The 24,023-nt window shown below is 37.4% G+C and overlaps 1 protein-coding gene across 5 annotated transcripts in view; it reads left to right on the forward strand.

Moving 5' to 3' along the window:
• The window catches only part of pps (protein partner of snf), a 215,954-nt gene that overhangs the window by 8,857 nt on the left and 183,074 nt on the right, over nt 1-24,023 (forward strand). For all 5 annotated transcript variants that reach the window (XM_081755781.1, XM_081755784.1, XM_081755782.1 and 2 more), the window contains exon 2: nt 1,033-1,155. In XM_081755781.1, coding sequence (XP_081611907.1) covers nt 1,035-1,155 — 121 coding nt within the window. In that variant the 5' untranslated portion in view covers nt 1,033-1,034. The remainder of the gene's footprint in view (nt 1-1,032; nt 1,156-24,023) is intronic.

Genomic DNA, 24,023 nt, shown 5'->3' on the forward strand with positions numbered 1-24,023 from the left:
ACAGTGCTCTGTGAGAGAATTTTGGCTTTCAGGTGTAAGCTTGGAAACACAACTCAGAACAGTGCCCTGTGTTCAACTTCTTGGAGACATGAGGGAAGTGCTACAAACTATATACTCTTTCCCTTCGTTTTATGTGTATACATTTTTCTAATCTGAAATCTTTCTCCCATTTCCATATTTTAGTGGGCGTTGAAGAATCGAGTTAGCTACGAAAACACTTGAAATGCTGTGCTCAGAATCTTCTTTATAAAACTGTGCTTACTGAATCTCAGGCTCTTTTCTTGAAATACATTACTAATCTACATACCTATTTCTCTGCGCTACTTCCCTATGCTTGTATATTAAAATGACAAGACATCCTATGATCCTCCAGGATATATTGTTTTGTAGGATTTAATAAAATATTGTTTTGTAGTTACTAATTGTAAATATGCTATTTCTAAAACCATGTAACATTTGTATACCATAGATATAGGGATACAAACACATAATTCTCGATAGTTGCAGTCGTGTGTAACAGAGCCTACCACATAAATATGGATGCCAATAGAATGATATTTAAATCTTATATTACCATACTGATAAACAAATTAAAAGGAAGTCTATAGGGCTATATTCGTTTGCAAAATAAAGAGATTTACTTATACGTAGCAAATTAATCAGGCTGTTAACTCTGCACTTCACAGTATTCACTAGGGAAGTACTAAAAGTAGCACGCGGTGATCTCTATGTGTTATATATCGATGGAAAGGAGACACCGAGTACACCATACATGTGAAATATCTTGCTTGAATAGGGCCTGTAGGGGACGTGACGACCATTTGAAGATGAGAACAAAGCACAGTCTTTGTCTCTTATACTATGTAAAGATACTTAGGTTACAGAACCATAATAAAGATGCAGAATGCAGATACAGAAAAGATGCAGAGTAGATCAGACATCTGTAATAAATAAGTAAATAATAAACTCATTAATTGTTTCAGTACAAGGAATTTCTAGGAAATTAATGTTCTCGTTCTTGTTTTCTTGCAGACATGTCGAGTACAGTGGTAGCAGATAGCACGGATTCGAAAAAGTCAGAAAAGACTTTAATTATAATAGTGAATAACGATGGGACAGTATGTGTGGATCAGGAAAGTTTACAGGGATTGCTAGGTGAGTATCTTCCGATACATATAGAGTTATTACAGATAAAATGAGCACTTTCTTATACAGATTACTGTGTGAGTGCTAATAACTTCTGTGTGTGTGTACTGTTTATATCCCAATATAAAGCTCAATCTCGACGTCACTCATCTTTATAGTCATCGTATGAGGTTGAGAGTTTAAAATGTAAGATTGCGTGAGATAACGATGCTAAATGAGGTTGATTTGTGTTCTCTTCTATTGTCCTCTCGTGATCTTGCTCCGATTATTAAATTATTTTTCGAGTCTTATTTATTTATTTTCAGTTATCAGCCTTTTATGTCTAATTATTGAAGTGTGCACCAATGTTCCATTTTAAAGATTCTTCAAAACTATACTAGATATTTTTACAAAGGATATTTTCAAAGTAAGGCCCGTTTTATAATAATGAAAAAAAAAAAAAACTTTTAAACATTTCTAGTATATTACATTTCTAGGAGATTCTGCATAACTTCAGCTACACTTTAACTTAATTTCCGTAGTCGTATCGAGAGACAAGTTTTTCCAGACCCATGCCATAGATGTTTTCCACCTGAAAAGCCAATTCACCCGACACACTTTTGTAGAGAACAGACCGTGAAGTGTGCGGAAAATTCGCCGATAGCGTGGAAATAGTGAATTGTCTGCTTTCATGAATCTTGATCTCTTCTACACGCACAAGATTGTTAGTGATTACATACGGCTGGCCCGATCATGGTTCATCATGAACATTCTCCCAGCCTTCCTTAAGCAATCTTACCCCTCACAAACTTTGTTATCACTTAAGACGTTTGAACCATACTCCACACAGAGTTGGCTATGAATTTCTGCCGGTATCACATTTCTTGCAGTCAGGATTCGAATTAGAAATTTGGTCATCTACTTTCTCCAGAAACTCACTCCATAATTTACACCAATGATTAATATCCTTTCCATTAAATGTTGATGTTACAGATTTCAGATAAGAAAACTCATCATACTGTTCATTTCTATAAAAGCAAATTTTATGTTTCATTTCGACCTCTGTCAAATTCGTGCTGTTATACAGGCGCAACAATGAGAATTTAACCGTTGCTTCTTATTACTGTGAAGGTATAATCCTTATAAATAACGAATAGATAACTCAAGTACAACATATATATTATAAGGTATACAGATACTTATCAATTTAATGGAAACACCTGGAAAACATTGGATTTTACCAGATTAATATGGTGTTGGAATACCTTCCACCCTCAGAACAACTTTGATGCGACCTAGTATGGTCACAGAGGTTGTCAATGGTAGAAAGTGGAATACTACACCAATCCGCGTGCAGTGCATCACACAGTTTCCCATGATGGGGGGTTGGATGGGCCAGGGCGTGTTCAACTTCATCCAAATGGTCCTCAAACCACACCGAAACAGCCCTTGTTTTGTAAGTGGGTACATTACCATCCTGAAATATGGCGTCATTGCCTTCCCGGAAACATCTGGACTATAGGATGCATATGGTTCCTAAAATAGCGATATAATCACGGGCAATGACGGGACCGATAACCGTCAGCACAAGATCTCACAGGAAACCAGGATATTGCTACCCATTACATCACAGAACCATTGCCATGTTTCACATAGAGACACTGCGGATCATGCTTATCTGTTGGACGTTCGCCACAGAAAAATGGTCGTGAACGATGACTCATCCTACCATATCACACAATTCCAGCATCAATAGTCCATGTTACGTGTTTAATGCACCACTGACGTCGTATTAAAGCGTAATGGTCATTCATCAGCGATTTGACCATACAACCCAACCCCATATATTCATGTCAAGCATCTTGCGCCAGACCATGATTGTCGGTACAGCCTGTGGGAAGTGCGCGACTGTTCTGAGTGAGAATTCACTTTTATGATCAGCGGAACTTGTCACTGAAGATTTTATTTCTGCTATTGTTTCTCTTCGTCGATGTGGTTTTGCCATGAATTTTGTAATGTATTATCACCTTGGACACTGCCTCTTGCGACATATTGAATGCACTTGCCACTTTCGTCACACTCGCACAACATAACCGAGCGCTCACAGTTTATCCCTGGTTGGAAATTAAAGATTTCTTCTTTTTATAGCGGCATCGTCTGCTTAGTTGACTGCAGACTATTGTTCTGCTCCTTATGTAGTGAAGTTTACCCTAACAATACTACGCTGCAGTGTCCGTCTGCTCATTGCTAACTCGGACATCTGTTTGCATTAAATTGATAAGTGTCCATAAATGGCATACATAGTTACACATAATTTACGCCGGTAGATTCACAATATTCAAACTAAGTCACCCCTAATGACGTCTGGAGATCTGCCATACCTGCTAAGTAGTAATCTAAACGTTGTATAGTATGTTTCAATCCAGGATTACTGTCCAGGATTCTTTCTAGAAATTTTCCTCTAATCTTCATTAGTTCGTTTACACAACGGGAATATATAACAATTATTCGTTTTTATAATACGTATTGTTAAATATATCTGCTTGACGTAAATGCACCATATTAATATAAACCTAAGAACAACAAAAATAGCTCCTGTTTCACAATATGTAACCAAGCACACCCAAAATAATCCCATTGGTTCATACCCTGCTCCCTAGTCTCGTGAATGGAATTCTTATGTCGGGTTACTTGTGCACGAGATCCTGGGTTTGATTCGAACGCGCTTCAATAGTTTACATCTTACTCCAAACTATAGGTTACCTCCTGTGTAACGTCACAGCCTACAAAGGAGTAAATACAAATTGACCAATCAATAAAATTGGTTCGTGTCTTCGATTATAGATGGCATTTCACAGGTAGCATTGTGCCTCACCACCACTCTTGCATGAATATTGCAGTTAACTGAAGTAAGTGTTCCACTCAGTTGTACGGAAACAGTTCGTAAAGTTGTGACAGAATGGCAAAATGAGCGCATTGTGTTAATGCTCCCGCATGCAATAAATAAAGCTGCCCGAATTGTTGGTGTATCAAAGGATAATGTCCTTATCAAGAAGGAATGGTCAGACACATTAACGTAGAATGGCATCGAAACTGTGGTCGTCAAGGCTCCTAACGGCCACAGTGAGCTGCAGGCTTAGTCAGAGAAAATGGATTTTAAATCGTGAAGAATCGTTGCAGCCTGAGAGTCCAGATCCTTTCCAACCAAAGAATATGAAGGGAACTTTATGCAGTGGACTTTTGAAATCTAGTTTCATACCACTTTTGCTTTCCACGAAGCTGAACAAACATCTTCAATGAGGTCAAGCACACATACACTGAACTATAGCGCACTGGAAACGAGTAGTCTCATCCGATATACAGGATGTTCATTTATTATGTAGCCAAAATCCACTGGTGAAATCATCAAACCTAAACAATAAAGTCCTTATGAACATAGGGCGAAAAACACGTTGTTTCAAATTTACGGAACGCCGAAATCGAGAAAATTGTAACTTTTGAGTTTGCTTAGCTCGAAAACTATGAGAGATATCAACGGCCGTTAAAGACATATTAGAGGAACTAGTACGCTGTCTATCTAAATAACCATGTTTCAGAGTTGGAACGTGTCGGCGCAACGGATTTTATAGAGGGAGCTGCGGTATAGGTTTCGCTCTTCCTCCCCTCTCTCTAAAATCCCGCCGGTACAACCCAACCCTGAAACATGGTTATTTAGATAGTGTACTAGTTTCTCTACTATGTTCAACCGCCTGTGATATCTCTCAGAGTTTTCGAGCTAAGCAGCCTCAAAGTTACAATTTTCTCGATTTCGGCATCCCGTAACTTTGAAACAGCGCGTTTTTCGCCCTATGTTCATATGGATATTATTTTTATTGTTTAGGTGCGAGGATTTCACCAGTGGATTTTGGCCACATAATAAATGAACACTATATATATATATATATATATATATATATATATATATATATAAGCAACACGTCGTGTCTAGCGGAAGCCCAGTGAATTATTTCATCCAGTGTGCGGGTTTTGTGATGGTGTGCTTTTTTTGTGCCATAATTTGGCCCATTCATAGATGTGAATGTAAACGGGAACCAGCATGTTTATTTGGGCATTCTCAGTGACCAGGTGTTGCCATCTCTTCACAATATTCACGGTGAGTAATGCAGTAGACACTTCAATCTTTCAAGCCGATAACTGTATTTACAGGACTCAGAGCGTTCGTACATGATTTGAGGAACATTTAGATACCCTTTCTTACCTGGTCCGGCCTCAGTTTCTAGATTTAGACTTAATTTGAAATTTGTGCGACTAGTTGGAGCAACGGGTAAAATGCAGAAATAGACATTCCCATATCACTGGAACTACGGGATGTACTGATAAGTGATGGCATATTTGCTGCAATACCTCTTTTAGTCACTTCCAAACAGAATCTGGGTGATTATTTAGGCCAAAGACTGTGTTAACCGACATTTTGTAACGTCTTGTGGTAGGTGACTGTTCTCTTTTTCCGTCCGGTGTGCTTATGCGGTATGAAATGTATTATACTATATAAAAATTGAAAATCATTGTCAAAGTTAATTGAAGCAAACGTAAGTAAACTGCTGCTATTCGATTCGAAGTGACATTTGTTTGTTTGTGTGTGTGTGTCCGTTCTTTTCCGTACGTACTCCCCTCTGATCTTACGAAATAACCTTACTGTTTTGAGCTTAAGTCCTTCGAGAATAAGGGGGTAAAATCCCCTCAATGTTGTAGTTTCTACATGTATGTAAGTGATGAAACAATGTTTTTAGGCTAGGGGGATACGGTGGCTTGGTAGTAGACGCTTATCTCTGGTGCGTTGAGTCCCAGGTTCGATCGCCGATCAAGTAAGATTTGGTGGGCAACATCATGATCGTGGGTTTCCTCGTGTTACTCCCGTTTCCTCCCATACCATTGTTTTACCAGTTCTTCCATCACTCAATGCTTTAATCATTCGTCTCCCTTATCCTAAAGGAGGCATAACCGTCGAATTTTAAACTGATTTGATAAAGTTGCGCAACTTCTGTCGCAATACTCTATCTTCTAGTACTTCTATCACGTACCTGATTTTTCTACCTGGATGGCGTGAATGAGACTGCTCCTTCCAGTCTTAGAGAAAGCTACAAGGGCCGTCATGAATACCTGGTGTGATGTTTGAGTCAAGTACTGTTTTGAGCAAGTTGCACTATTCAAGTTGCTATTTTATATCCACCACAAATAGTCATTCTCATATCCAAAGTTGATTTCAAGCATCACATACATCTTGCTTCACCTATCGCATACATCTTGCTGTATTTTTCGATTTAAAGAAGTCTTACGACATAGCTTTGCGTTACGGTATATTGAAACATCTTTATGGTAATCGCAGCTACATGAATGAATAGATAGCGAATTTCTTCTACAAAATAATTTTAGGCTGCGTATAGATTCTAGTGTCTCAGAGCAGAAAAATAGTGTCCTTTTACAGATCAGGATCCTGTCTATGGCCTGTTCTTAAGTTCTATTTGTCACTCCGGTACTATTCGGCAGGTTCAACAGACATTAAATCGGAACGAGACACGGATTCGGTTTTCTGTTGGGAAAACTCAGTGTAGTATATTGTAAAATTTTTTGGGTAGAGCAAAAATAGTACTCGGGATTTGGACTTTTCCCATCACCTTTTTATTATAAAAAGTTCCTCTAATACAGAAGCATGTACAATAATAGTTTCCTTTAAATACTTTAGGTCAGAGTGTGGTAGGAACCCGATGAACAAGCGTCGTGGGCTTTGAGGTGAGGTAACTCTCTTTGACCGGGCGCGTGAGAGAAAGAAGGAACCCAATGACCGTGCGTCTTAGGGCTTTAGGATTGGGTCTCTCTCAATTAGAGATGCAAGGGCTCGGAAAAAAACCGGCTTTTTTGGAAAAAAAACCTCGGTTTTTTCTGCTTCGCTTTTTTGCTTGGGAAATTTTGGGCTTTTTCGAAAATTCTGCTTTAAATTGATAAACCAGATTTTGTTTCGCTTCTCTACAACACAAAAAGTCATTTAATTAGTGGTTGATGCCGATAATAATATAAAACCTCGAAAATAAACCATGAATTTCGAAAAGATATTTCAAACAGTTTTACTTCTCAACATATTTACATTATGAATTCCAAAGGATTAACCAATGTATATAATAAGATTTTCTTTTAATCTCCTACATACAAAAGTAAGCAGGGTTGGCAAGAGCCATGGTTGTTTTTGAAAATGCCAAAAACCCGTTTTTTGGGGGGAGTTTAAACTAGGCTTTTTTGGTTTAAACCAGATTTTTTTGGGTTTAGATATTTTGCTTTATGTATTTATATTACATATTGACAGAAATAAGTTTGTTTCGCCTTGGTGTTATTATGCAACAACGGGGTTATGCTGGAAGAGTTCACATAAGCTTAAAGAAGTCCGGTCAGTAAATTTCTTAAATTGAGAAACTCCCGCCCTAGCCATCGGGAAAATCCCGTCATTACTCTAAATGTAAAACAATAACGGAAAAAATCCTGTTATTGCTTTGCCTGTAAAATTTAAAGGTCAATGTATCATAATCAGTACGCTAAAACTGAGGTATTAAATTACAAATTTAGTGGTACATATCATTGAAAATACAATCCAAGCTAATGTTGGAAGCTACGTAGGCAATCGATAAATTTTGTCAATTTATATCAGTATATTTAAGCAACTTTGGCTTCTTTATAAAACAACAGGCATTCAGGCATGCAGAAATATACAATTTAGTTTCGTTTCGTATGTTCAGGCTTAACATCCTTACGTAATACCGAGGTTATCAAGGAGAAGACGTTCGCTTAAAGTGACATTTGAACCGCTACTTTGTTTACGCATGAAAGAGGGGTTGTAGTTCGACCGAGAATTGAACATGGGACACCTTGATTAAAAGGTGAAAAGGAAATAAAACTAATGCAGATGGTTTGATGTATGGAAACTCACCATGAAGTTCACACGATTCGCATTTTTCGTACCTTTTATTTTTTTTCGGTTTAAACCAGTTGTTTATTTAAAAAAAAAAGAAGAAAAACAGCTGGTGTAAACCAGCCAACTCTAAAAGTAAATACTTCTTTTAAAAAAATACTCAAATAAGTAGCAAAATTCTATGTAGTATTTTTACTTCAAAATATTCCATATCCTCTTTTTGGAACAAAATAAAATTAAAATAAAACACAAGAAATTACTTAGATTTATATGATACACTTAAAGGCTGCACACCTAGAGCTTTTGGTTTTGTATATTCTTGTAATTCTACAGTTTTATATAAGCACCATCACGGTTTATTCAGTCCTCAAGTTTTCTGTATTTTTAACAAGAGGGATTGAACATGAAGGGTGTGAGATAAGAACATGGTAACCCATAATTTTACTATTTTAAGAAATTAGAAATTTTCTGCTGCACAATCCATTTTGAAAGTCGGAAAGCTGATTTTTCACATAAGTCTATACATGAGGGATTAAACGAAGCGGTATGCGTTGCTGCCTATCTGATGCTGCGTAACTCAGCAATTGAAAATTTGTTAGTTACCATGTTCTTGGCTCACACCCTTCATATCATTATGGAACTCTCCCCACCCCACCAACACACACAAAAAAAGGACTACGGAATATATTTAAGTTAAGATAAATACAACTGCACAACAAATATGATTGACTGGAGCTTTTGCGCTTCTATCGAGAAGTCCGGAATTCAACTCAGCATTCGACCATTCTGACAAAACTTTTCTTCATTCCATCTATGAAGTAGAAATAGTGCGTGTACTGTGAGTTGGCTGACTTCATTTCTTATTGTTTTTAAATCGTTATTATTACTAATTACCAGCATTGACGGTTTTGCGAGGGTTAGGGGGGGGGCGGTCTTTCGGACTGAAGCCTGTTCCCCAAAATTACGGAATGTCTAAAACAAACGAAATATCTATTAGTTATGCCTTTACTCATTAACTTTAAGCTGCCGTCAAATAAAAATAACGATAAACGAAGTCACGCCGGAAGAAAGTTTGTCAACTGAAAATCCTGATTTTCTGAACACACTGTATATATAGTTTAATATATTAGTGACAATCATATGATTCGCGGCGGAGGAGTGAAAAAAATTTAGCTGCCCTTGTGAATTCCATTCGCTCGAGGCGGAAAGAAAAATGCTGGCTTCATTTTTGTTCATTGAAGGAAATTGTACGTGTGCAGGCCGTTGGAATGGCAGAATGCAGGAAGGGGAGAAGTTATTACTGAAAAAGAAAAAAAAAAAAAAAGACAAGGGATTTGTTGCAATGTGAATACTAAGGTATGTACTAGATTTGGTTACTTCAAATAGTTAGCCTTATCATATTTCATATCCTGTTTACTGTTACTCCGTGTATTGTTTCTTTTCTTTCTTTCTTTTTTTTCTTTTCTTTTTTTTTTTTTTGTGCCGTTGAAACGTAAAGAATGCTCTCGCGTGTTTCAGTTATAATTTTCGCATCTAACAGTTGCTGTAACTGCTTATCAGTTTGGTGTCTAATTCCTAATGGAATTGGTGGGGAACGGTGATGGAAGACACACTTTTATCTATACGAATTTTGTGCTGGTATCCCCTAAAATAACCTGTATCCTCTGGACTGTATGAAAACACGTCCCTGTATTGGTATAATGTTACAGCTATTCGCTGGTATTCCGGTAAATCCGGATTTATATATATAAAAAAGTCAATGTTAAAGGTTTTAGCGGTTTGTCTTGATCTTTCCTCTATTTCTTCTTGAGTACGAAATTGGTATGCATTCTTTTCGTCTTCTTCTATTCTAAGTGAAAATTCTTCCACGTCCTACTCTGTATACGCCACTGGTGTACCTTTATTTAGCGTTATTATTCGTACCGTAGGATTGGAAATTAATAACATAAGGTCATTACTTGGTATTTTCATGGTCATGGCCTCCAATCCATATCGTTCTAACAATGATTGCAGTGGAGTAATGATGTAAAATGCTGCGTTATGATTTTTCTTCGGAATTGATACAGGAAAGTAGAAATGTGAATTTGCTGGGATCGTGATTTTACTAGCTGTGATTACATTTGCGTTTCTCTGCAAGTACCAAGAACAGGCAGTTGCTTGCGACATTTCCTCCGTTTCTTTCTTTTTTTTCCCTTAGGAAAAGCAGGCTTCTTAGTTTTTCTATATAACGATATGGAATTATTCTCCAGGTCTATTTGAGAAAAAAGTCTTGTGAAAATGTCATTCCCAAAAATCGGATTAAAGTCAGCATCTATGATGCGGAAGTAATGTGAGAAGGTGTAGTGCCAATTTTAAATTTAATTAAAGCTACTTCCTTCAAAGTTAGAACTTCGTTAGCAGTGCCCTTGATACGAGTTTGAAATGATTATTAGCATACATTTTGAAGGTACGTCTCTCCTGGACCATAGACTAATACTAGATCCCGTATGGTAGACTGCTTGCATTTACTCTAATATTGAGCATCCGAGCTTAACATGTTCTTGGTGTTCATTATAGGTCGTCTAGGTGAAAAAATTGCCGTCCGTATATCCTCCTAAAGTTTCCGCTGTTGCGTGCTGTTCTTGAATGTTATTACGTTTTGATTGTGGTGGTTCCTGTGTGGCCCACGCCGACTTTTCTGGTATGGCCCGCGAATCCAGTTATGCGTTTCCCTTTTTGGAATTTTTAGGATTATTCCAACACGTGGATGCTCCGTGATGATTCTTATAACAAATTTTCGCATACTGAAATTTTATCGCCTTTTACAAAATTGTTCTTTTTCCTACCACCGCTATTCCCTTTGTTGGTATTCTGACGATGTCTTTCCCCGTTATTACGTGTGGAATTGGTTTTCATGGCATTCTGTGCCACTATTAATGATAGCTCGGCCATTTGATTAGCCAGTTTGGTGAGGTCCGTGTGGGGAGGTTGTGAGGGCAGGTTTTGACCTTGGTGGGGGTGCGGATTTGAAACTTGAGGTGGAGTGGAAGTTGACTGTGGAGGGGAAATATTCTGTGATGGAGGTGCAGAAGGTGACGATTGTGAATAACAAGGAGCAGGTTGGGTGTGATGCACAGTAGAAGTTAGTTGTTGTACATAGGCTGGCAAATATGATTCGTTTGGTTATGATAATCGTACAGAGGCAGTGTTGGGGGACTGTTAGGTTGGCCGATTAAAGAATGAATTGCCTGTGACAATTCCACATAATTCCTCTTCTGCGTGAGATCCTGAGCTTTTTCTAATTCATGAAGTCGATCCTGCAGCCGCTGGACTGTTTGAAAGGGTTCCAGCGCTATCTTCTGTAGTAAATTTCTTTGTAACCCCAATGAAAGAAAATGGATCTTCTGTTCCTCCGAAGCTTCTGTCATTAGCTGTCTGATAGCCCTTAATTTCCTTAAGAAATATGAATCGACCGACTCATTTTCGTTTTGTTGTATTTGGATAATTTCTAATACCGCCTTATATGCTGGTAAATTAGGGCAGGACAGAGAAATTAATTTGGTTTTAAGCTGTTCGGAACTTAGTGTGTCAAATTGGTTCTGATTTTGCAATTGTAAAACAAAATCGAGAGCTACGTCCTGCAGATACATAGGGAGAATTTCTTTCTTCTTTTCAAGGGTCCATGCCTGGAGTAAAGTCAGATGATCGAACAGCATAAAAAGTCGATCCGGGTCGTCTATACTGTGGCCGGAATATCTAGTTAGATGAGGATATTAACAGGTATACGGGAGCCTGATTCTGCCATATTATTACAGAGTGTCTATTGGTCACAAATGTCACGAAAAAGTCACGAAATCAGATAACGGTCATGAAAGTCACGAAATTTAGCTTTGGGGTCACGATTTTTTTTTTTTTTTTTTTTTTTAAACTGTACAAATGTAAGTACGGATTGGAAAACTTTGTTCTATAAAACGTCAACATTCACCACCAAAAATGTCTATGGTCGGGTTTAGACGCTACCAAATCGCAAGCAAAGTACGTTTCTATCGCATGGATGAAAATTCGGTCTAATTTTCACCCAGATTTGCTCTAGAAAATTTTAGGAAATTTTATGATTTGGTAAAGAAAAGGTCACGAAATTTCATTTTGGAATTTTAGTAGACACCCTGTATTATCACCTTCTTTATACTATTTTTTTCCAGATCTAGCTGTCGGTATAAATACCTGCCAGCCTATAACGAATCAATTTACCACTAAGAGTAATGAGAGTGCATATAACAATACGGATATTATCTTTATATGATCCTGCCTTAGTAACACTAACACTAATACCCTACTTTCTAAAAGTGTCCGTTTTCGTTAATAAAAAAAGCGTCCCGTAGGAAAGTCCTTTTAATGTCTGTAAATAGACGCCGACGTATCTACCATATAAAATTTCTTGGGTAGAGCAAATATAGTACTTGGGATTTGGACTTTTCCCATCACATTTTTATTATAAAAAGTTCCTCTAATACAGAAGCATGTACAATAATAGTTTCCTTTAAATACTTTAGGGTAGAATGTGGTAGGCTTTGAGGTGAGGTAACTCTCTTTGACCGGGCGTCGTGAGAGGGGTTAAGTTTTGTGTGATTTAGGTGTCTCCTTCGGTGACCGGGCGTCGTGAGAGAGAGAAGAAACCCAATGACCGTGCGTCTTAGGGCTTTAGGATTGGGTGTGTCTCAATTGACCAAGCGTCGTGAGAGGGTAGGGTGCCTTAGGGCTTTAGGTAGTTTGATCAACCTATGTAGATTGATGTTGGTCGAGGCGTGCAGCTTCCTTTTATCCTGTAGTGTCGGCTTCTTTCGGTGATCCTCGTTCTTCCGACTGTTGGCGATGGTGGGCGACTCCTCTTTGGGACCGTCGTTTGTTTGTTTTTACTTACTATTAACACGTGTAGTTCACACATGGTTATTGCATGACGTATAGACATGCGGAACCTTACAATATACACTTTCATGTGCAGCGAACTTCCCTTATTGACCCGATGTGCATATCGGTGGTCTCCCTTGCTTTTGACACATCCGATTTCTGGACTTGATCTTTGATCGTCACTTGGCATGGGCACCGCACATTTTTAATCTTTAAGTACTCTTGTCTCCGAGTTTTGAGTTAGCAGGGTGTCTATCAGTCACGAAAATTATGAAAAAGTCACGAAATTTAGCTTTTGGGTCACGATTTTTTTATCTGTACAAATATAAGTACAGACTGGAAAATTTTGTTCTATAAAACGTCAAAAAACCACCAAAAATGTCTATCGTTGGCTTTAGACGCTACTAAATCGCAAGCAAAGCACGCTTTTATCGCGTGCATGAAAATTCGGCCCAAGTTGCACCCAAATTCGCTCTTGAGAATGTTACTAAATTTAATGGTTTGGTAAAGAAACGGTCAGGAAAAAGTCGCGAAATTTCATTTTGGAATTTTAGTAGACACCCTGATCAGCTTCATGCCCCAGAGCAGAATAACAAGCAACTGTGCGATAATGTCACAGAAAGAAAATACGGGCTGCAGAGATTGTCTACTCTGTAAATACAACACGATTCAGAATAACTCAACGTTTGACACTTATGCTAATATACCGACAAACTTGAGAGACAAAGGGAGAGAGGTACAGCCGCGAGTGCTACAATTCATGCAGCCAAGTCGAGACTCCAGCAGACAGCTGTCCGGTTACGGGATGCTGGCCGAGCCATTGCGCATTGCTGGCTATAACGCGATTGTGATACTTGGCTACCTCTGGTGATCGTGTTTAAAACTTATTATCCAAGACATCATTTGAGTTATCCTGTGAAATTTATATCTATGATCAGCAAAGATATGAGTACATTTCTTAACGGTTCCGCGGCGGAAAAAAAAAAGTGAGGAAGCTAACTTGCCTCCAGCGAGGCTAGGCTTGGTGCTAGTATTTCGGATACCGTGCATAATAATGATGGACCCACTTTGCCTTCTAGTCCTACATCATGAAGCAGTTGTTTAGTCGAATAAAGATGCTTTTGGACAAAGTAAATGATAAGTGAAATAACTACGGAAATAAGGAAACTGTAGGATGTAAAGTACATTAATCTACTTAAGCAGACTGCCTGCCTAGAGAACCAATTTTCCTTTAGGATGTCCTCATGATCAAATTTCAAAGTTCTCAGCTTTTTGTCCTGTATAAATGATAATTATCTTCCTGTTCGTATTTTAGGTGACAGCAATCAGCTACAGATCAAAGCTTATTGTTGGTATGAGAGTCCACATTTTCGGCATCTTGTTCACCTGTATTTATTTAGAGCATAACTTTGTTGGTGATTATATTGGGAAAGGATTGACAGCAAGCATTTTGAGTACAAGTAAAATATTTGGATTTGACGCATCATTTTAAAGAAATAACTTAGTTGGCATGGCATTCGATAAACAATATATCCAACTAGATATAGAAAAACACATAAAAGATTAACTAATTTTAGAAAATATTTGTTTCCTGGAACATAATGCATAGAATTGAGTTAGTTGTGAGACGTTCAACTTTTTCTGATTTAATTCAGCAGGGTCACACTCTGATTTTGATGAAGCCATGAAAGAGTTCTCTACAGGTAAAAAGTATGAGCTACTTTTGCAGTCAAAATAGTTTGAAGACTATTTTTACAAACCAAAATCATTTAGAACCGTGAAATTTGCTAGCTATTCTGAGTGTTTAAAACTTTACTTGAAGATTACAGAAGTCTAGTTTGTGCAGTAGAAAAGAGTCCAGAATATTTGCCCTGAGAGACTGGCTGCTTTCAAAAACATTTTCATTAGTCTTTTACTAGCCGGCACTCCATTTTGTTTTCTTCATCAAAGGAAGTTCAGTCCAGCTATCATTTACCATGGCATTGTGGGCAGATCATGGAAGATACTCAAGTACAGTTAGATATCATAATTAGATGAGCAAATGATATTTCCTCGACAACTACCAGAATTCGCTTTCAAATAAACAAAGTTGTCTTGTGAATGTAGTAGTCAGGGCCCAAGTGGGCCCAGCTCGAAAAAACTTGCCGGGTTTTTTCGGATTAGACCCACCAGGGTTTTTGAGCTTTTTCTTAGTATATTATTGGTACAAATAAGATGATCACATTGAAAGTGATTTTTATCAGATTTTGGACTTCTCTTGGACGAATTAGATGCTTTCATGTTAAAGTATACAACATTCAACGTTAGACCTATGTAAAGTTCTGAATGCACTGAATGGATAGAAAAAGCTTAATTTATTCTATAATTATCTCAAGCCAAGATAATGTATGGATTGTGTTTATAGTCTGTTTGAAGTAAAATACACAATTGTATATTTTAGAAAATACTTTCCGTGAATAGTGTACTCGGCGACGGCGGGGGTCGTTATCCCTAATACATTTGACGAGTTTAAGGTCATAGGTGCTTGTACCACCATGATAACACAGGTATTCTTCAGTAAAATTTGGTTTTCTAACAACAGTAGTGTGGTGTCGTCATTAGATGCTACTCTTTAAATAAGCATTCTGTAGAAACAACTCCAGCAATAACGTAAAATTCTTTTCAAATTTAAGCAGCTTAATGCTCGGAGTTCCGAAGACTATGTATCGCTATTATTTCAAGTGCTGAAATTAAACTTCCATATTAGTGGAAGTGTCGATGTAAGGTAAAGAAAGCTGCATTTTCGGGGAAAACCCGTCGTGAAAGAAGTGCTCGGAAATTCCCACAATTGAATGCACAAAGCACCGGAAGTGAATACTTCAACAATAAAACTATTTATTTTAAGCTGGAAGATATTTAATTCCATTCAAGACATTTTGAAACATTTACTTTATAAAATATGAATTCTCTCTTTGTTAATTGTTTTAAATTCATTTTCGGGAAAGAACCGTCTTGCTAGTGCTAGGGAATTTCCCGTAATTGAACGCGCAAAGTATCGGAAGTGAACTTCAACAATAAAATCATTATATAAGACATTTTAAAACATTTATTTTTTAATACATGAATGATATCTTTGTTTTAAATTAATATTTTTGGTATTCATATTTGGCGAACGTTACTAAGGCTCCTGGGATGACTCGATCTTCATTTGTTCGTTTGTCTGCCTGTACCACACACACATTACAGGGTACAACTTTCGGTCTTAAATTTTCTGGGTACAAGCACAAGACACACTAAATTTCCTGTAGATTTTGGTGGCATGCCAATAAAATTTTAAAATGGCGGCTTTTTTTTTTTTTTTTTTTTTTAATAGCGAGTATCTAGACAACAAGGCGCAATTTTGTGTCCTTTGAATAGAAATTTTCAGAGTAGAAGCACGAGACACCCTAAATTAGTTGTATATATATTCTGACGACGATCCAGCGTAAAATTTCAAAATAGCCGTCATTTTTCAACTAGCGGGTATCCACGCTACAGGGTGCAATTTTCGGACTTTTTAAGTTTAAATTTTGAGGCTAGAAGCAAGAAACGCTCTAAATTTGCTGTGTAGATTTTCTCGGCGATCCAATGTAAGACTTCAAAATGGCGGCCATTTTTTCAAAACAGTAGTGAACAGAATAATGTTGCAAGTTGTGACAATGACAATCTTGAAATATAAATCACATTTTAACACTTTTACCCCAAAAACATTGAAATATTTCGAAAAACCCAATAAAACACGAAAAAAAATAATACCCATATGGGTCCAGGTGGGTTGGTTGTTTTCAAAAATACCTGTTTTTTTTTTTTTTTTTTTTTTTCAAACGCTGATGGTAGTACTTCTAAAAAGGTGTGACTTAACGTGATGTTCCTGTCAGCAGCAAAAGTTGGAGCAAAGTAGTGCATGAAATTGTAAAATGTTCTTCAAGTTCTTGAAGTTTCTAGTGTCACTTGAAGAACAATGACAGACTTATCTGAATACAGATGAACACAACAAGTCTTCTATGAAAGACATTAATATAGCAGATTTTTTGGTTTAACCTGGACTACCTTTTTTCAAGAAATAATGTAGCTAATTACGAAATATACAAAAGCTTCGATTCTTTTGATGTATTTTACAGCATCAGTATTGATAAAATAAAGCTATTTTTTGATTAGAAGTAATTTCTGCTCTGGATGTTTGGAAAATAAAACTCTGCAAGAGTATGTAGAGGCATACTAGATTTCAAAAATTTATTCAAGCAAACAGTAACGGACTTCCAACAAAAACATCCTCCTGGAATCAAATTGCTGAAGTGGTTGCTCAGACCGCGGTGTCTGAAGCGATTTGTTAAAGGTAGGGTTCTCGAATTAGCAATACTATGGCCACTAGCGTCGTTAGCTTTTTAGATATTGGAGGGAAGGGGTCGGTAAACCAAAATCAAACTCCTGTAATTAGCATAGTTATAAACAGGGTTGGCTGGTTTAAACCAAAAAACGAAAAATGTTCGTAAAACTGTAAGTGTTCGTAAAATCTTGATGAACACACATTTGTGGGTTATCATGTTTCACTCCCGTATAATATTCGTATTATATTCATACCTAAATTCCCCATTCATTACCCAAAGAGATTATAATACAAAAGCAACTTTTTTTAAATAAGTTTATGAATGTTTCTTTTGTGATTTTTTTAATAGTTTGTTATTGTGATGCAATTGCAATCAAAGAAAAATTCTAAATATTGTTTTGTTTTAATAATATTTACTATTGATAAAATACATGGAAATACCGTACTTTTTTTGGGGGGGGGGGGGGGGTCATACAAACCCCACGAAATACATTTATTGAAATCAGAATTATCTTTGGTATCTATTTATGTATAAATGGGTCAGAGCCAAAGTGGACTCAATAATTCTTATTTTATTCACTTTTCTTACTGATATGCTAATTAAGTCGTATTTCTTTAACTTGGACTAATAAAATTCGTAGTGAACTAACTTGGACTAAATTAGTTCAGGTTCTTCTGTAGTCTGCAGTATTTTGAAATTGTCCGTATGTAATTCTGTATAATGGTTTCACTTGTGCAACTGTTTATCGTTTTGTTCTTCTTAAATGACTCTTGACAATTAGACAATTATATTCAAAGTATGTGAAGATCAGTACAAGGTATCAGGAGTCCTTCGTGAGTGAGTCGGCAGACGTATCGCATTTGTGGCCAATTAGTCCCGATTTCGAGTTCAGTTCGAGGACAATTTGTTTCAAATGTAAGTCGAGAAAATGTTTGGACTCCGCTTTAAGCTTACGTGACCTCTTCCAGCATAACCCGGTTGTTGCATAATAACACCAAGGTAAAATAAACTTATTTCTGTCCATATGTGATATAAATACTGTCCATATGTGATATAAATACATAGAGCAAATTATTTAAACAACAACAAAAAAAAACCTGGTTTAAATAAAAAATCTGGCTTTTTTGTTTTTCAATAAAAAACATGTTTTTTTGCCAACCCTGGTTATAAACGAGAGGGTAATTCTTAGGATATAAGGAAGGGAATTGATATGGCAGGAGGGAGAGGGAGCACAGAAGCAAAATTAAAGGTTTTGTGTTGCACAAGCATAAAGGAAAAAAGTGACCGATAAAAATATAACGTCCCTCTCTCCCTTAAATATTGTTACGGTTCTTTTCATGCTCACTTGTGAATCAGCGTTTGTGTAATACGTGCGGAAGTTAGAAAAGATTGGCTCCGTTTAAACGAGTAATTCAAGATTGAAACCAGACGTATCGTAGTGAGAACACAGGTAAATTAAAGGAACAGAAAGTTAACGTTTTCAGTATCTCATGCGATCGATTAATTATAAAAAAAAGTTTACTAAACGTATAACATTTTTGTCTTAGTTTCTTTAAATATATTTGACTAAAATCTGGAGGGACGCGTTCCCCCAGACCCTCCGCTAACAACGCCTCTGCTAACAAGGGAAGAGAGGGAGATTATATATCGAAGTGGAACATGGTTTATACACTAATCCAAAAGCACCAATGACGCCTATTACGAAATGTAATAAACATTTTTCGAATGCATATACTGTGTGAGTTATATGAATATACAGGGTGTCCAGGAAGTCCGTTGCCATCCCTAGAAATCGCAGATGGCGAGACAGATGTCAAAACAGCAGAACACATTTGTCATCACTTCAAAAGTACAACGTATCATAGTAAAAAGTGTTGCCCCTGGGTCACCCACAGGATCCCAGGCGGGGTCTAACTCAAAAATCACAAATGGTAATGAGGTCAAGTAGCATATCGTTGGTAAGCTGTTGGGAAATGAACGAAGGCGGAACAAATCTTGACTCTCTAAAATTACTCTCTAAAATGGCGGCCGGCCAAAATGTCAGCAAAAACGTCATTGGGGAGTCTATGGCCACATCAAAAAAACCCTGAAACTGTGACACATATGTCAAAACGTCAAAATACGTTTGCCATCATTTTAGAAGTACAGTGATTGGAAGTGAAATTATTTGTCCCAGAGTCCTCCACAGGGTCTCAGATAGGGTCCTACTCAAAATTTTCAAATGGCTAGGGGGGTCAAGTGTCATATCGTTGCAAACTTGTTGGGAAATGAAAGAAGGCGGAACAAATCTCCACTCTCTAAAATCACCCTGTCAAAATGGCCGCTCAAAATGTACATCCTCATTTCGATTCTCCGAGCGTATTTGCTTTCCATTTTGCAATTGGCACTTGTCACTGTGAGACACTTGCACGTATTCGCTGTTCCTGATGCAAGAAAATTTTTGTTTGAATCATTTTCTACTTGGTAATCCAGACAACAAGCATAAGTAACCACTATTGTACATTATATGTTAACTAGTCAGTTCCTTACTTAAAGAAGTCAAATGTTATTTCTTTTCTTTTCTTTATTTCTTAATTTGCTTTTATTTTATTATATTTATTCATTTATTTAGACATTACTGGGCCCAAAGACAAGAATCTCACAGAAGAAGCATTTCCTTTCTTTAAATTACATATACGAATTGTGAAGTGAAGACAGGGGGCGCGGTGGCTCAGTGGTATAGCGTTCACCTCCGGTGCTTGGGGTCCCTGGTTCGATTCCAGCTCGCGCCGTGTGGACTTTGTGGACAAACACCGTGCTCGTGGGTTTTCTCGGGGTTCTCCTGTTTCCTCCCACTTTCTTCATTCCACCATTTCACTCATCTCTCATCATCACCGTCTCCTTTAGGCTAACCGGCATAACCGTGGGACGTAAAACTTAAAGATTTCATTTCATTTTAGTGAAGACAAACGAAAACCCGACTACAGAAAGAAGAACTAAAACACAAGATGTTTGCATAGTGTTATCGTAGAGCGTCCAGACTTGTTCTAACTGCTTTCATTTAACAACAGCTTTTAAACGATATGCTACTTGACCCCCCTTTCCATTAGAAATTTTGAGTAGGACCCCGTCTGGACAAATATTTTTACTTTCAATCATTGCACTGCTGAAATGATGAGCATGTTTTGCTGTTTTGATATCTGTATTATCGTTTCCGGATTTTTTTTTGGGGGGGGGGGGCATAGACTTCACAATGACGTTTTTGTTGACATTTTGACCGGCCGCCATTTTGCACAGAGCAGTTTTAGAGAGTCGAGACTTTTCTGTCTTCTTTCATTTTCCAACAACTTTTCAATTCCCGGTTATGTCCAATATGTTACTTGGTCCCATTACCATTTGTAATTTTTGAGTTTGACCCCGCCTGGGATCTGCGGGTGCCCTCGTACAACATTTTTGCTTTGATACGTTGTACTTTTAAATTAATCAAACACTTGTTTTCCTGTTTTGGCATCTGTCTCACCCGTTTGCCATTTCTAGGGGTAGCAAAGAATTTTCTGGACACCCTGTATATTCATATAACTCGTACAGTATATGCATTCGGAAATTTTTTATTACAGTTTCATAATAGGCGTCATTAGTGCTTTCGATTGGTGTCTAAACCATTTTCCACTTCGATATATAATCTCCCTCTCTTCCCTTGTAAACGCCCTGCAGCCAGTGATTTTTCGCTTGAAATGGTATATTGGCTTACATTCAGGTAAATAGATCTCCTGCTAGCTACAAGAGAACCAAGAAGTTTTTTGAAACTGGTTTTATGTCAGAAATCAGGTAGTCAGTACCATAACCATTTCAAGCCTATTTCAGGAGACGAAGTTAACGTTTAAAGAGGTGACTTCCAAAGTTGTAAGAAGGAGACTTAAATGACTAATTGCCATGTTTTAAGATGTAAAAAAGAATAAACACTTATAAATGCTTTTTGAGTAAATATATGTGAGGATTTCTTGTTTCGCTACTTATTCAGTTATTATACAGCCCTATAAATCCACTGTATATTTCTCCATAAATAAGAAGCATATAAATAAAATACATGTTTAGAAAAACAGAACTTTCTTGCTTTCATGGACTTGGAAATTTTAAGGTGTAATTTTACTACGACATTATTAGAATGCTTGCAGAAAGTTCTGGAGTTTTTCGTTAGCCGTCGCAGAAAGATGAAAAACGTCTTGCTTTGGGGGTTGTTATATTAAATGTATAGCTTAAAAAAAAAAAAAAAAAAAAAAAAAAAAAAAAAAAAAAAAAAAAAAAAAAACTGAGTCAGTCGAATTAGAAATCCTTAATAATTAGAGGTATTAGTGTGCTCGAACATTGGCCACTTGTATCCTTCGTATTTATATTTAATGAATTGGTTGCCTGACACGTAATGAAGTCCTTGTGTGAAGTTACTTTTGGCTCGATAAAAATAAATAAATAAATAAAGTAGTAGGACAGTGGTCTCTGATTTATGGGGTTCGGTCAACATCAGTCGACGGGGGATACCTTATATTCATTTGCCTGGCATGTAAATATCTGAACCAAATGAAATATACATGTATTATTTATACTTCATTTATAGCAGTTAATAGGCTATTAAAAAAACATTATTAAGCATTCCGCCTTTAGGCAGGTCCTGGGACTAATGAGTTTTTTTTTTTTTTTTTTTTTTTTAAATTTTAAGATTTGGGTCTGGAAATGTTTCTTCCACTTGTGTCGATCTTCAGCTTTCTCTTTGAACTTCCAATATTTTCTCCTATCTTTCAAATCATCGATCAGCTGTGTTCTTCCTATTCCTCGCTTCCCTTCCATCTTTCCTTCTATGGCGGTGTGAAGAAGACAATTTCTTCGCAAGATGTGTCCTGGCATTTCTACGAAGGATGGTGGCTAGAAGTGTCCTCTTCTCTCCTATCCGGTTTAAAACATCTTCGTTTGTTGCTGTCTCTGTCCATTTTATCTTCTCCATCTTCCTCCAACACCACATTTCGAAGTACTCTAAATATTTCTCCTCTAACTTCCGTAAGGTCCAAGTCTCTGAACCATACAGTCCAATGTTCCATATATAGATGGCACTTGACCAACTTCTTCGTAAGTCCAATATTGAGCCTGCTAGTTAAGAGTGATCTTTTCTTGTTTAATGCTTCTTTAGGTATGGCAATTCTTGACCTGATCTCTTTGGTGCAGAAAACGTCTCTCGTCAAAATAGTTCCCAGATACTTAAAATTATCGACCTCTTCAAGTTCTCCTTTTTCTACTCTGATTCGTAAGGGCGTTTCCACGGGATATTCTCATGACTTTCGACTTTTCGATGTTAATTTCCATCCCATACAGTTTTCCAATGTCAACTATTTTGTCCATCATCTCCTGTAGTCCTTCGGTTTTAGCTATTATATCCGTATCATCTACATACCTGATGTTGTTAATGGTCTGCCCTCCTGTCTTGAAATCTCCAGTTTCCATTAATGCTTCCTTCATTAAACATTCACTGTAAATGTTGAATAATTGGGGCGACAAACTACATCCTTGTCTGACTCCTCGTCCAATATCCACACTATGGGTTTCTCCTTCATTCAAGTGCAACTTCACTCGTTGTCCTATGTACAGGTTTTGAATGAATCGTCGGTCTCTCCAGTTGACTCGGATTTCTTTAAGCATTTTCAGAAGTTTCGTTTAATTGACTCAGGCGAAAGCTTTTCGCCAGTCGATGAAGCACAAATGCAACTCTTCTTTTACATCAAGAATTCTTTCTGATATAATTCTCATCAATCCAATAGCATCTCTGGTGCCTTTTCCTTTCCGGAATCTAAATTGATCTTCTAACCTCTCATCTATCTTACTTTCCAGCCGCCTGTTCAGTATGCGTGCAATGATCTTTCCAGTGTGGGAAATCAGGCTAACGGTTCTGTAATCGCTGCACTTCTTTGCTTGCTTTTTCTTGGGCAATGCAATCATTGTAACATCAAGAAAATCCGTTTGCCATTCTCCACTCACGTAGATCTTGTTAATAAGTGAGATCAGTACTTTCATTGCATTGTCTCCTAATCCCTTGAGCAAATCTATTGGTATGTCGTCGTCTCCAGTGGCCTTTCTCCTTCGCATGTCTTTGATTGCTTGTACTACTACACTTTTCAATATACTGGGTCCTTTTTCATCATCATCCACCTTTTCCTCTGTTTCGATCGCAATATCTTTGGGGCGGTTCTTCTGATCGTACAGATCTTTTATGTATTCCTCCCAAATTCTAAAGATTCTTTGATGGTCAGTGGTTACATTACTTTTGGATTTCGATACCGAACGTTCGTATACTTCAATTAGCTCTCCCTCCTCCTGGTACATCAGATCATATCTGCCGCGCCGTTGAAGTTCCATTATTTCTTCACATACCTGCTCCATGTACATTTCTTTGGCTTTGTCCGTTTCTCGTCTCAATTCATTATTCAGCCTTCTGTATTCATTGATGCCCGTGTTTTTTGTCCTTCTGCGTTCCTTCATCTTAAGCATTGCTTCAGTTATCCATGGTTTTCTCGGTGCTCTTTCTATCCTACCAGTGTTATTGTGGAGTGTGTCAAGTAGAATCTGTTTAACCTTTCCCCAACTATTCTCTATATTGTCAACCACATCGCCCATTGTACAGAATTTTTCTTCAGTCTCTCTTTTCACATCATCGTCGATATTTCTTAGTCGCTCTAAGTTCCATT

Source organism: Thermobia domestica, chromosome 4 (genome assembly GCF_964235325.1).
Source record: "Thermobia domestica chromosome 4, izTheDome1.hap1.1, whole genome shotgun sequence".
Classification (NCBI taxonomy): Eukaryota; Metazoa; Arthropoda; class Insecta; order Zygentoma; family Lepismatidae; genus Thermobia; species Thermobia domestica.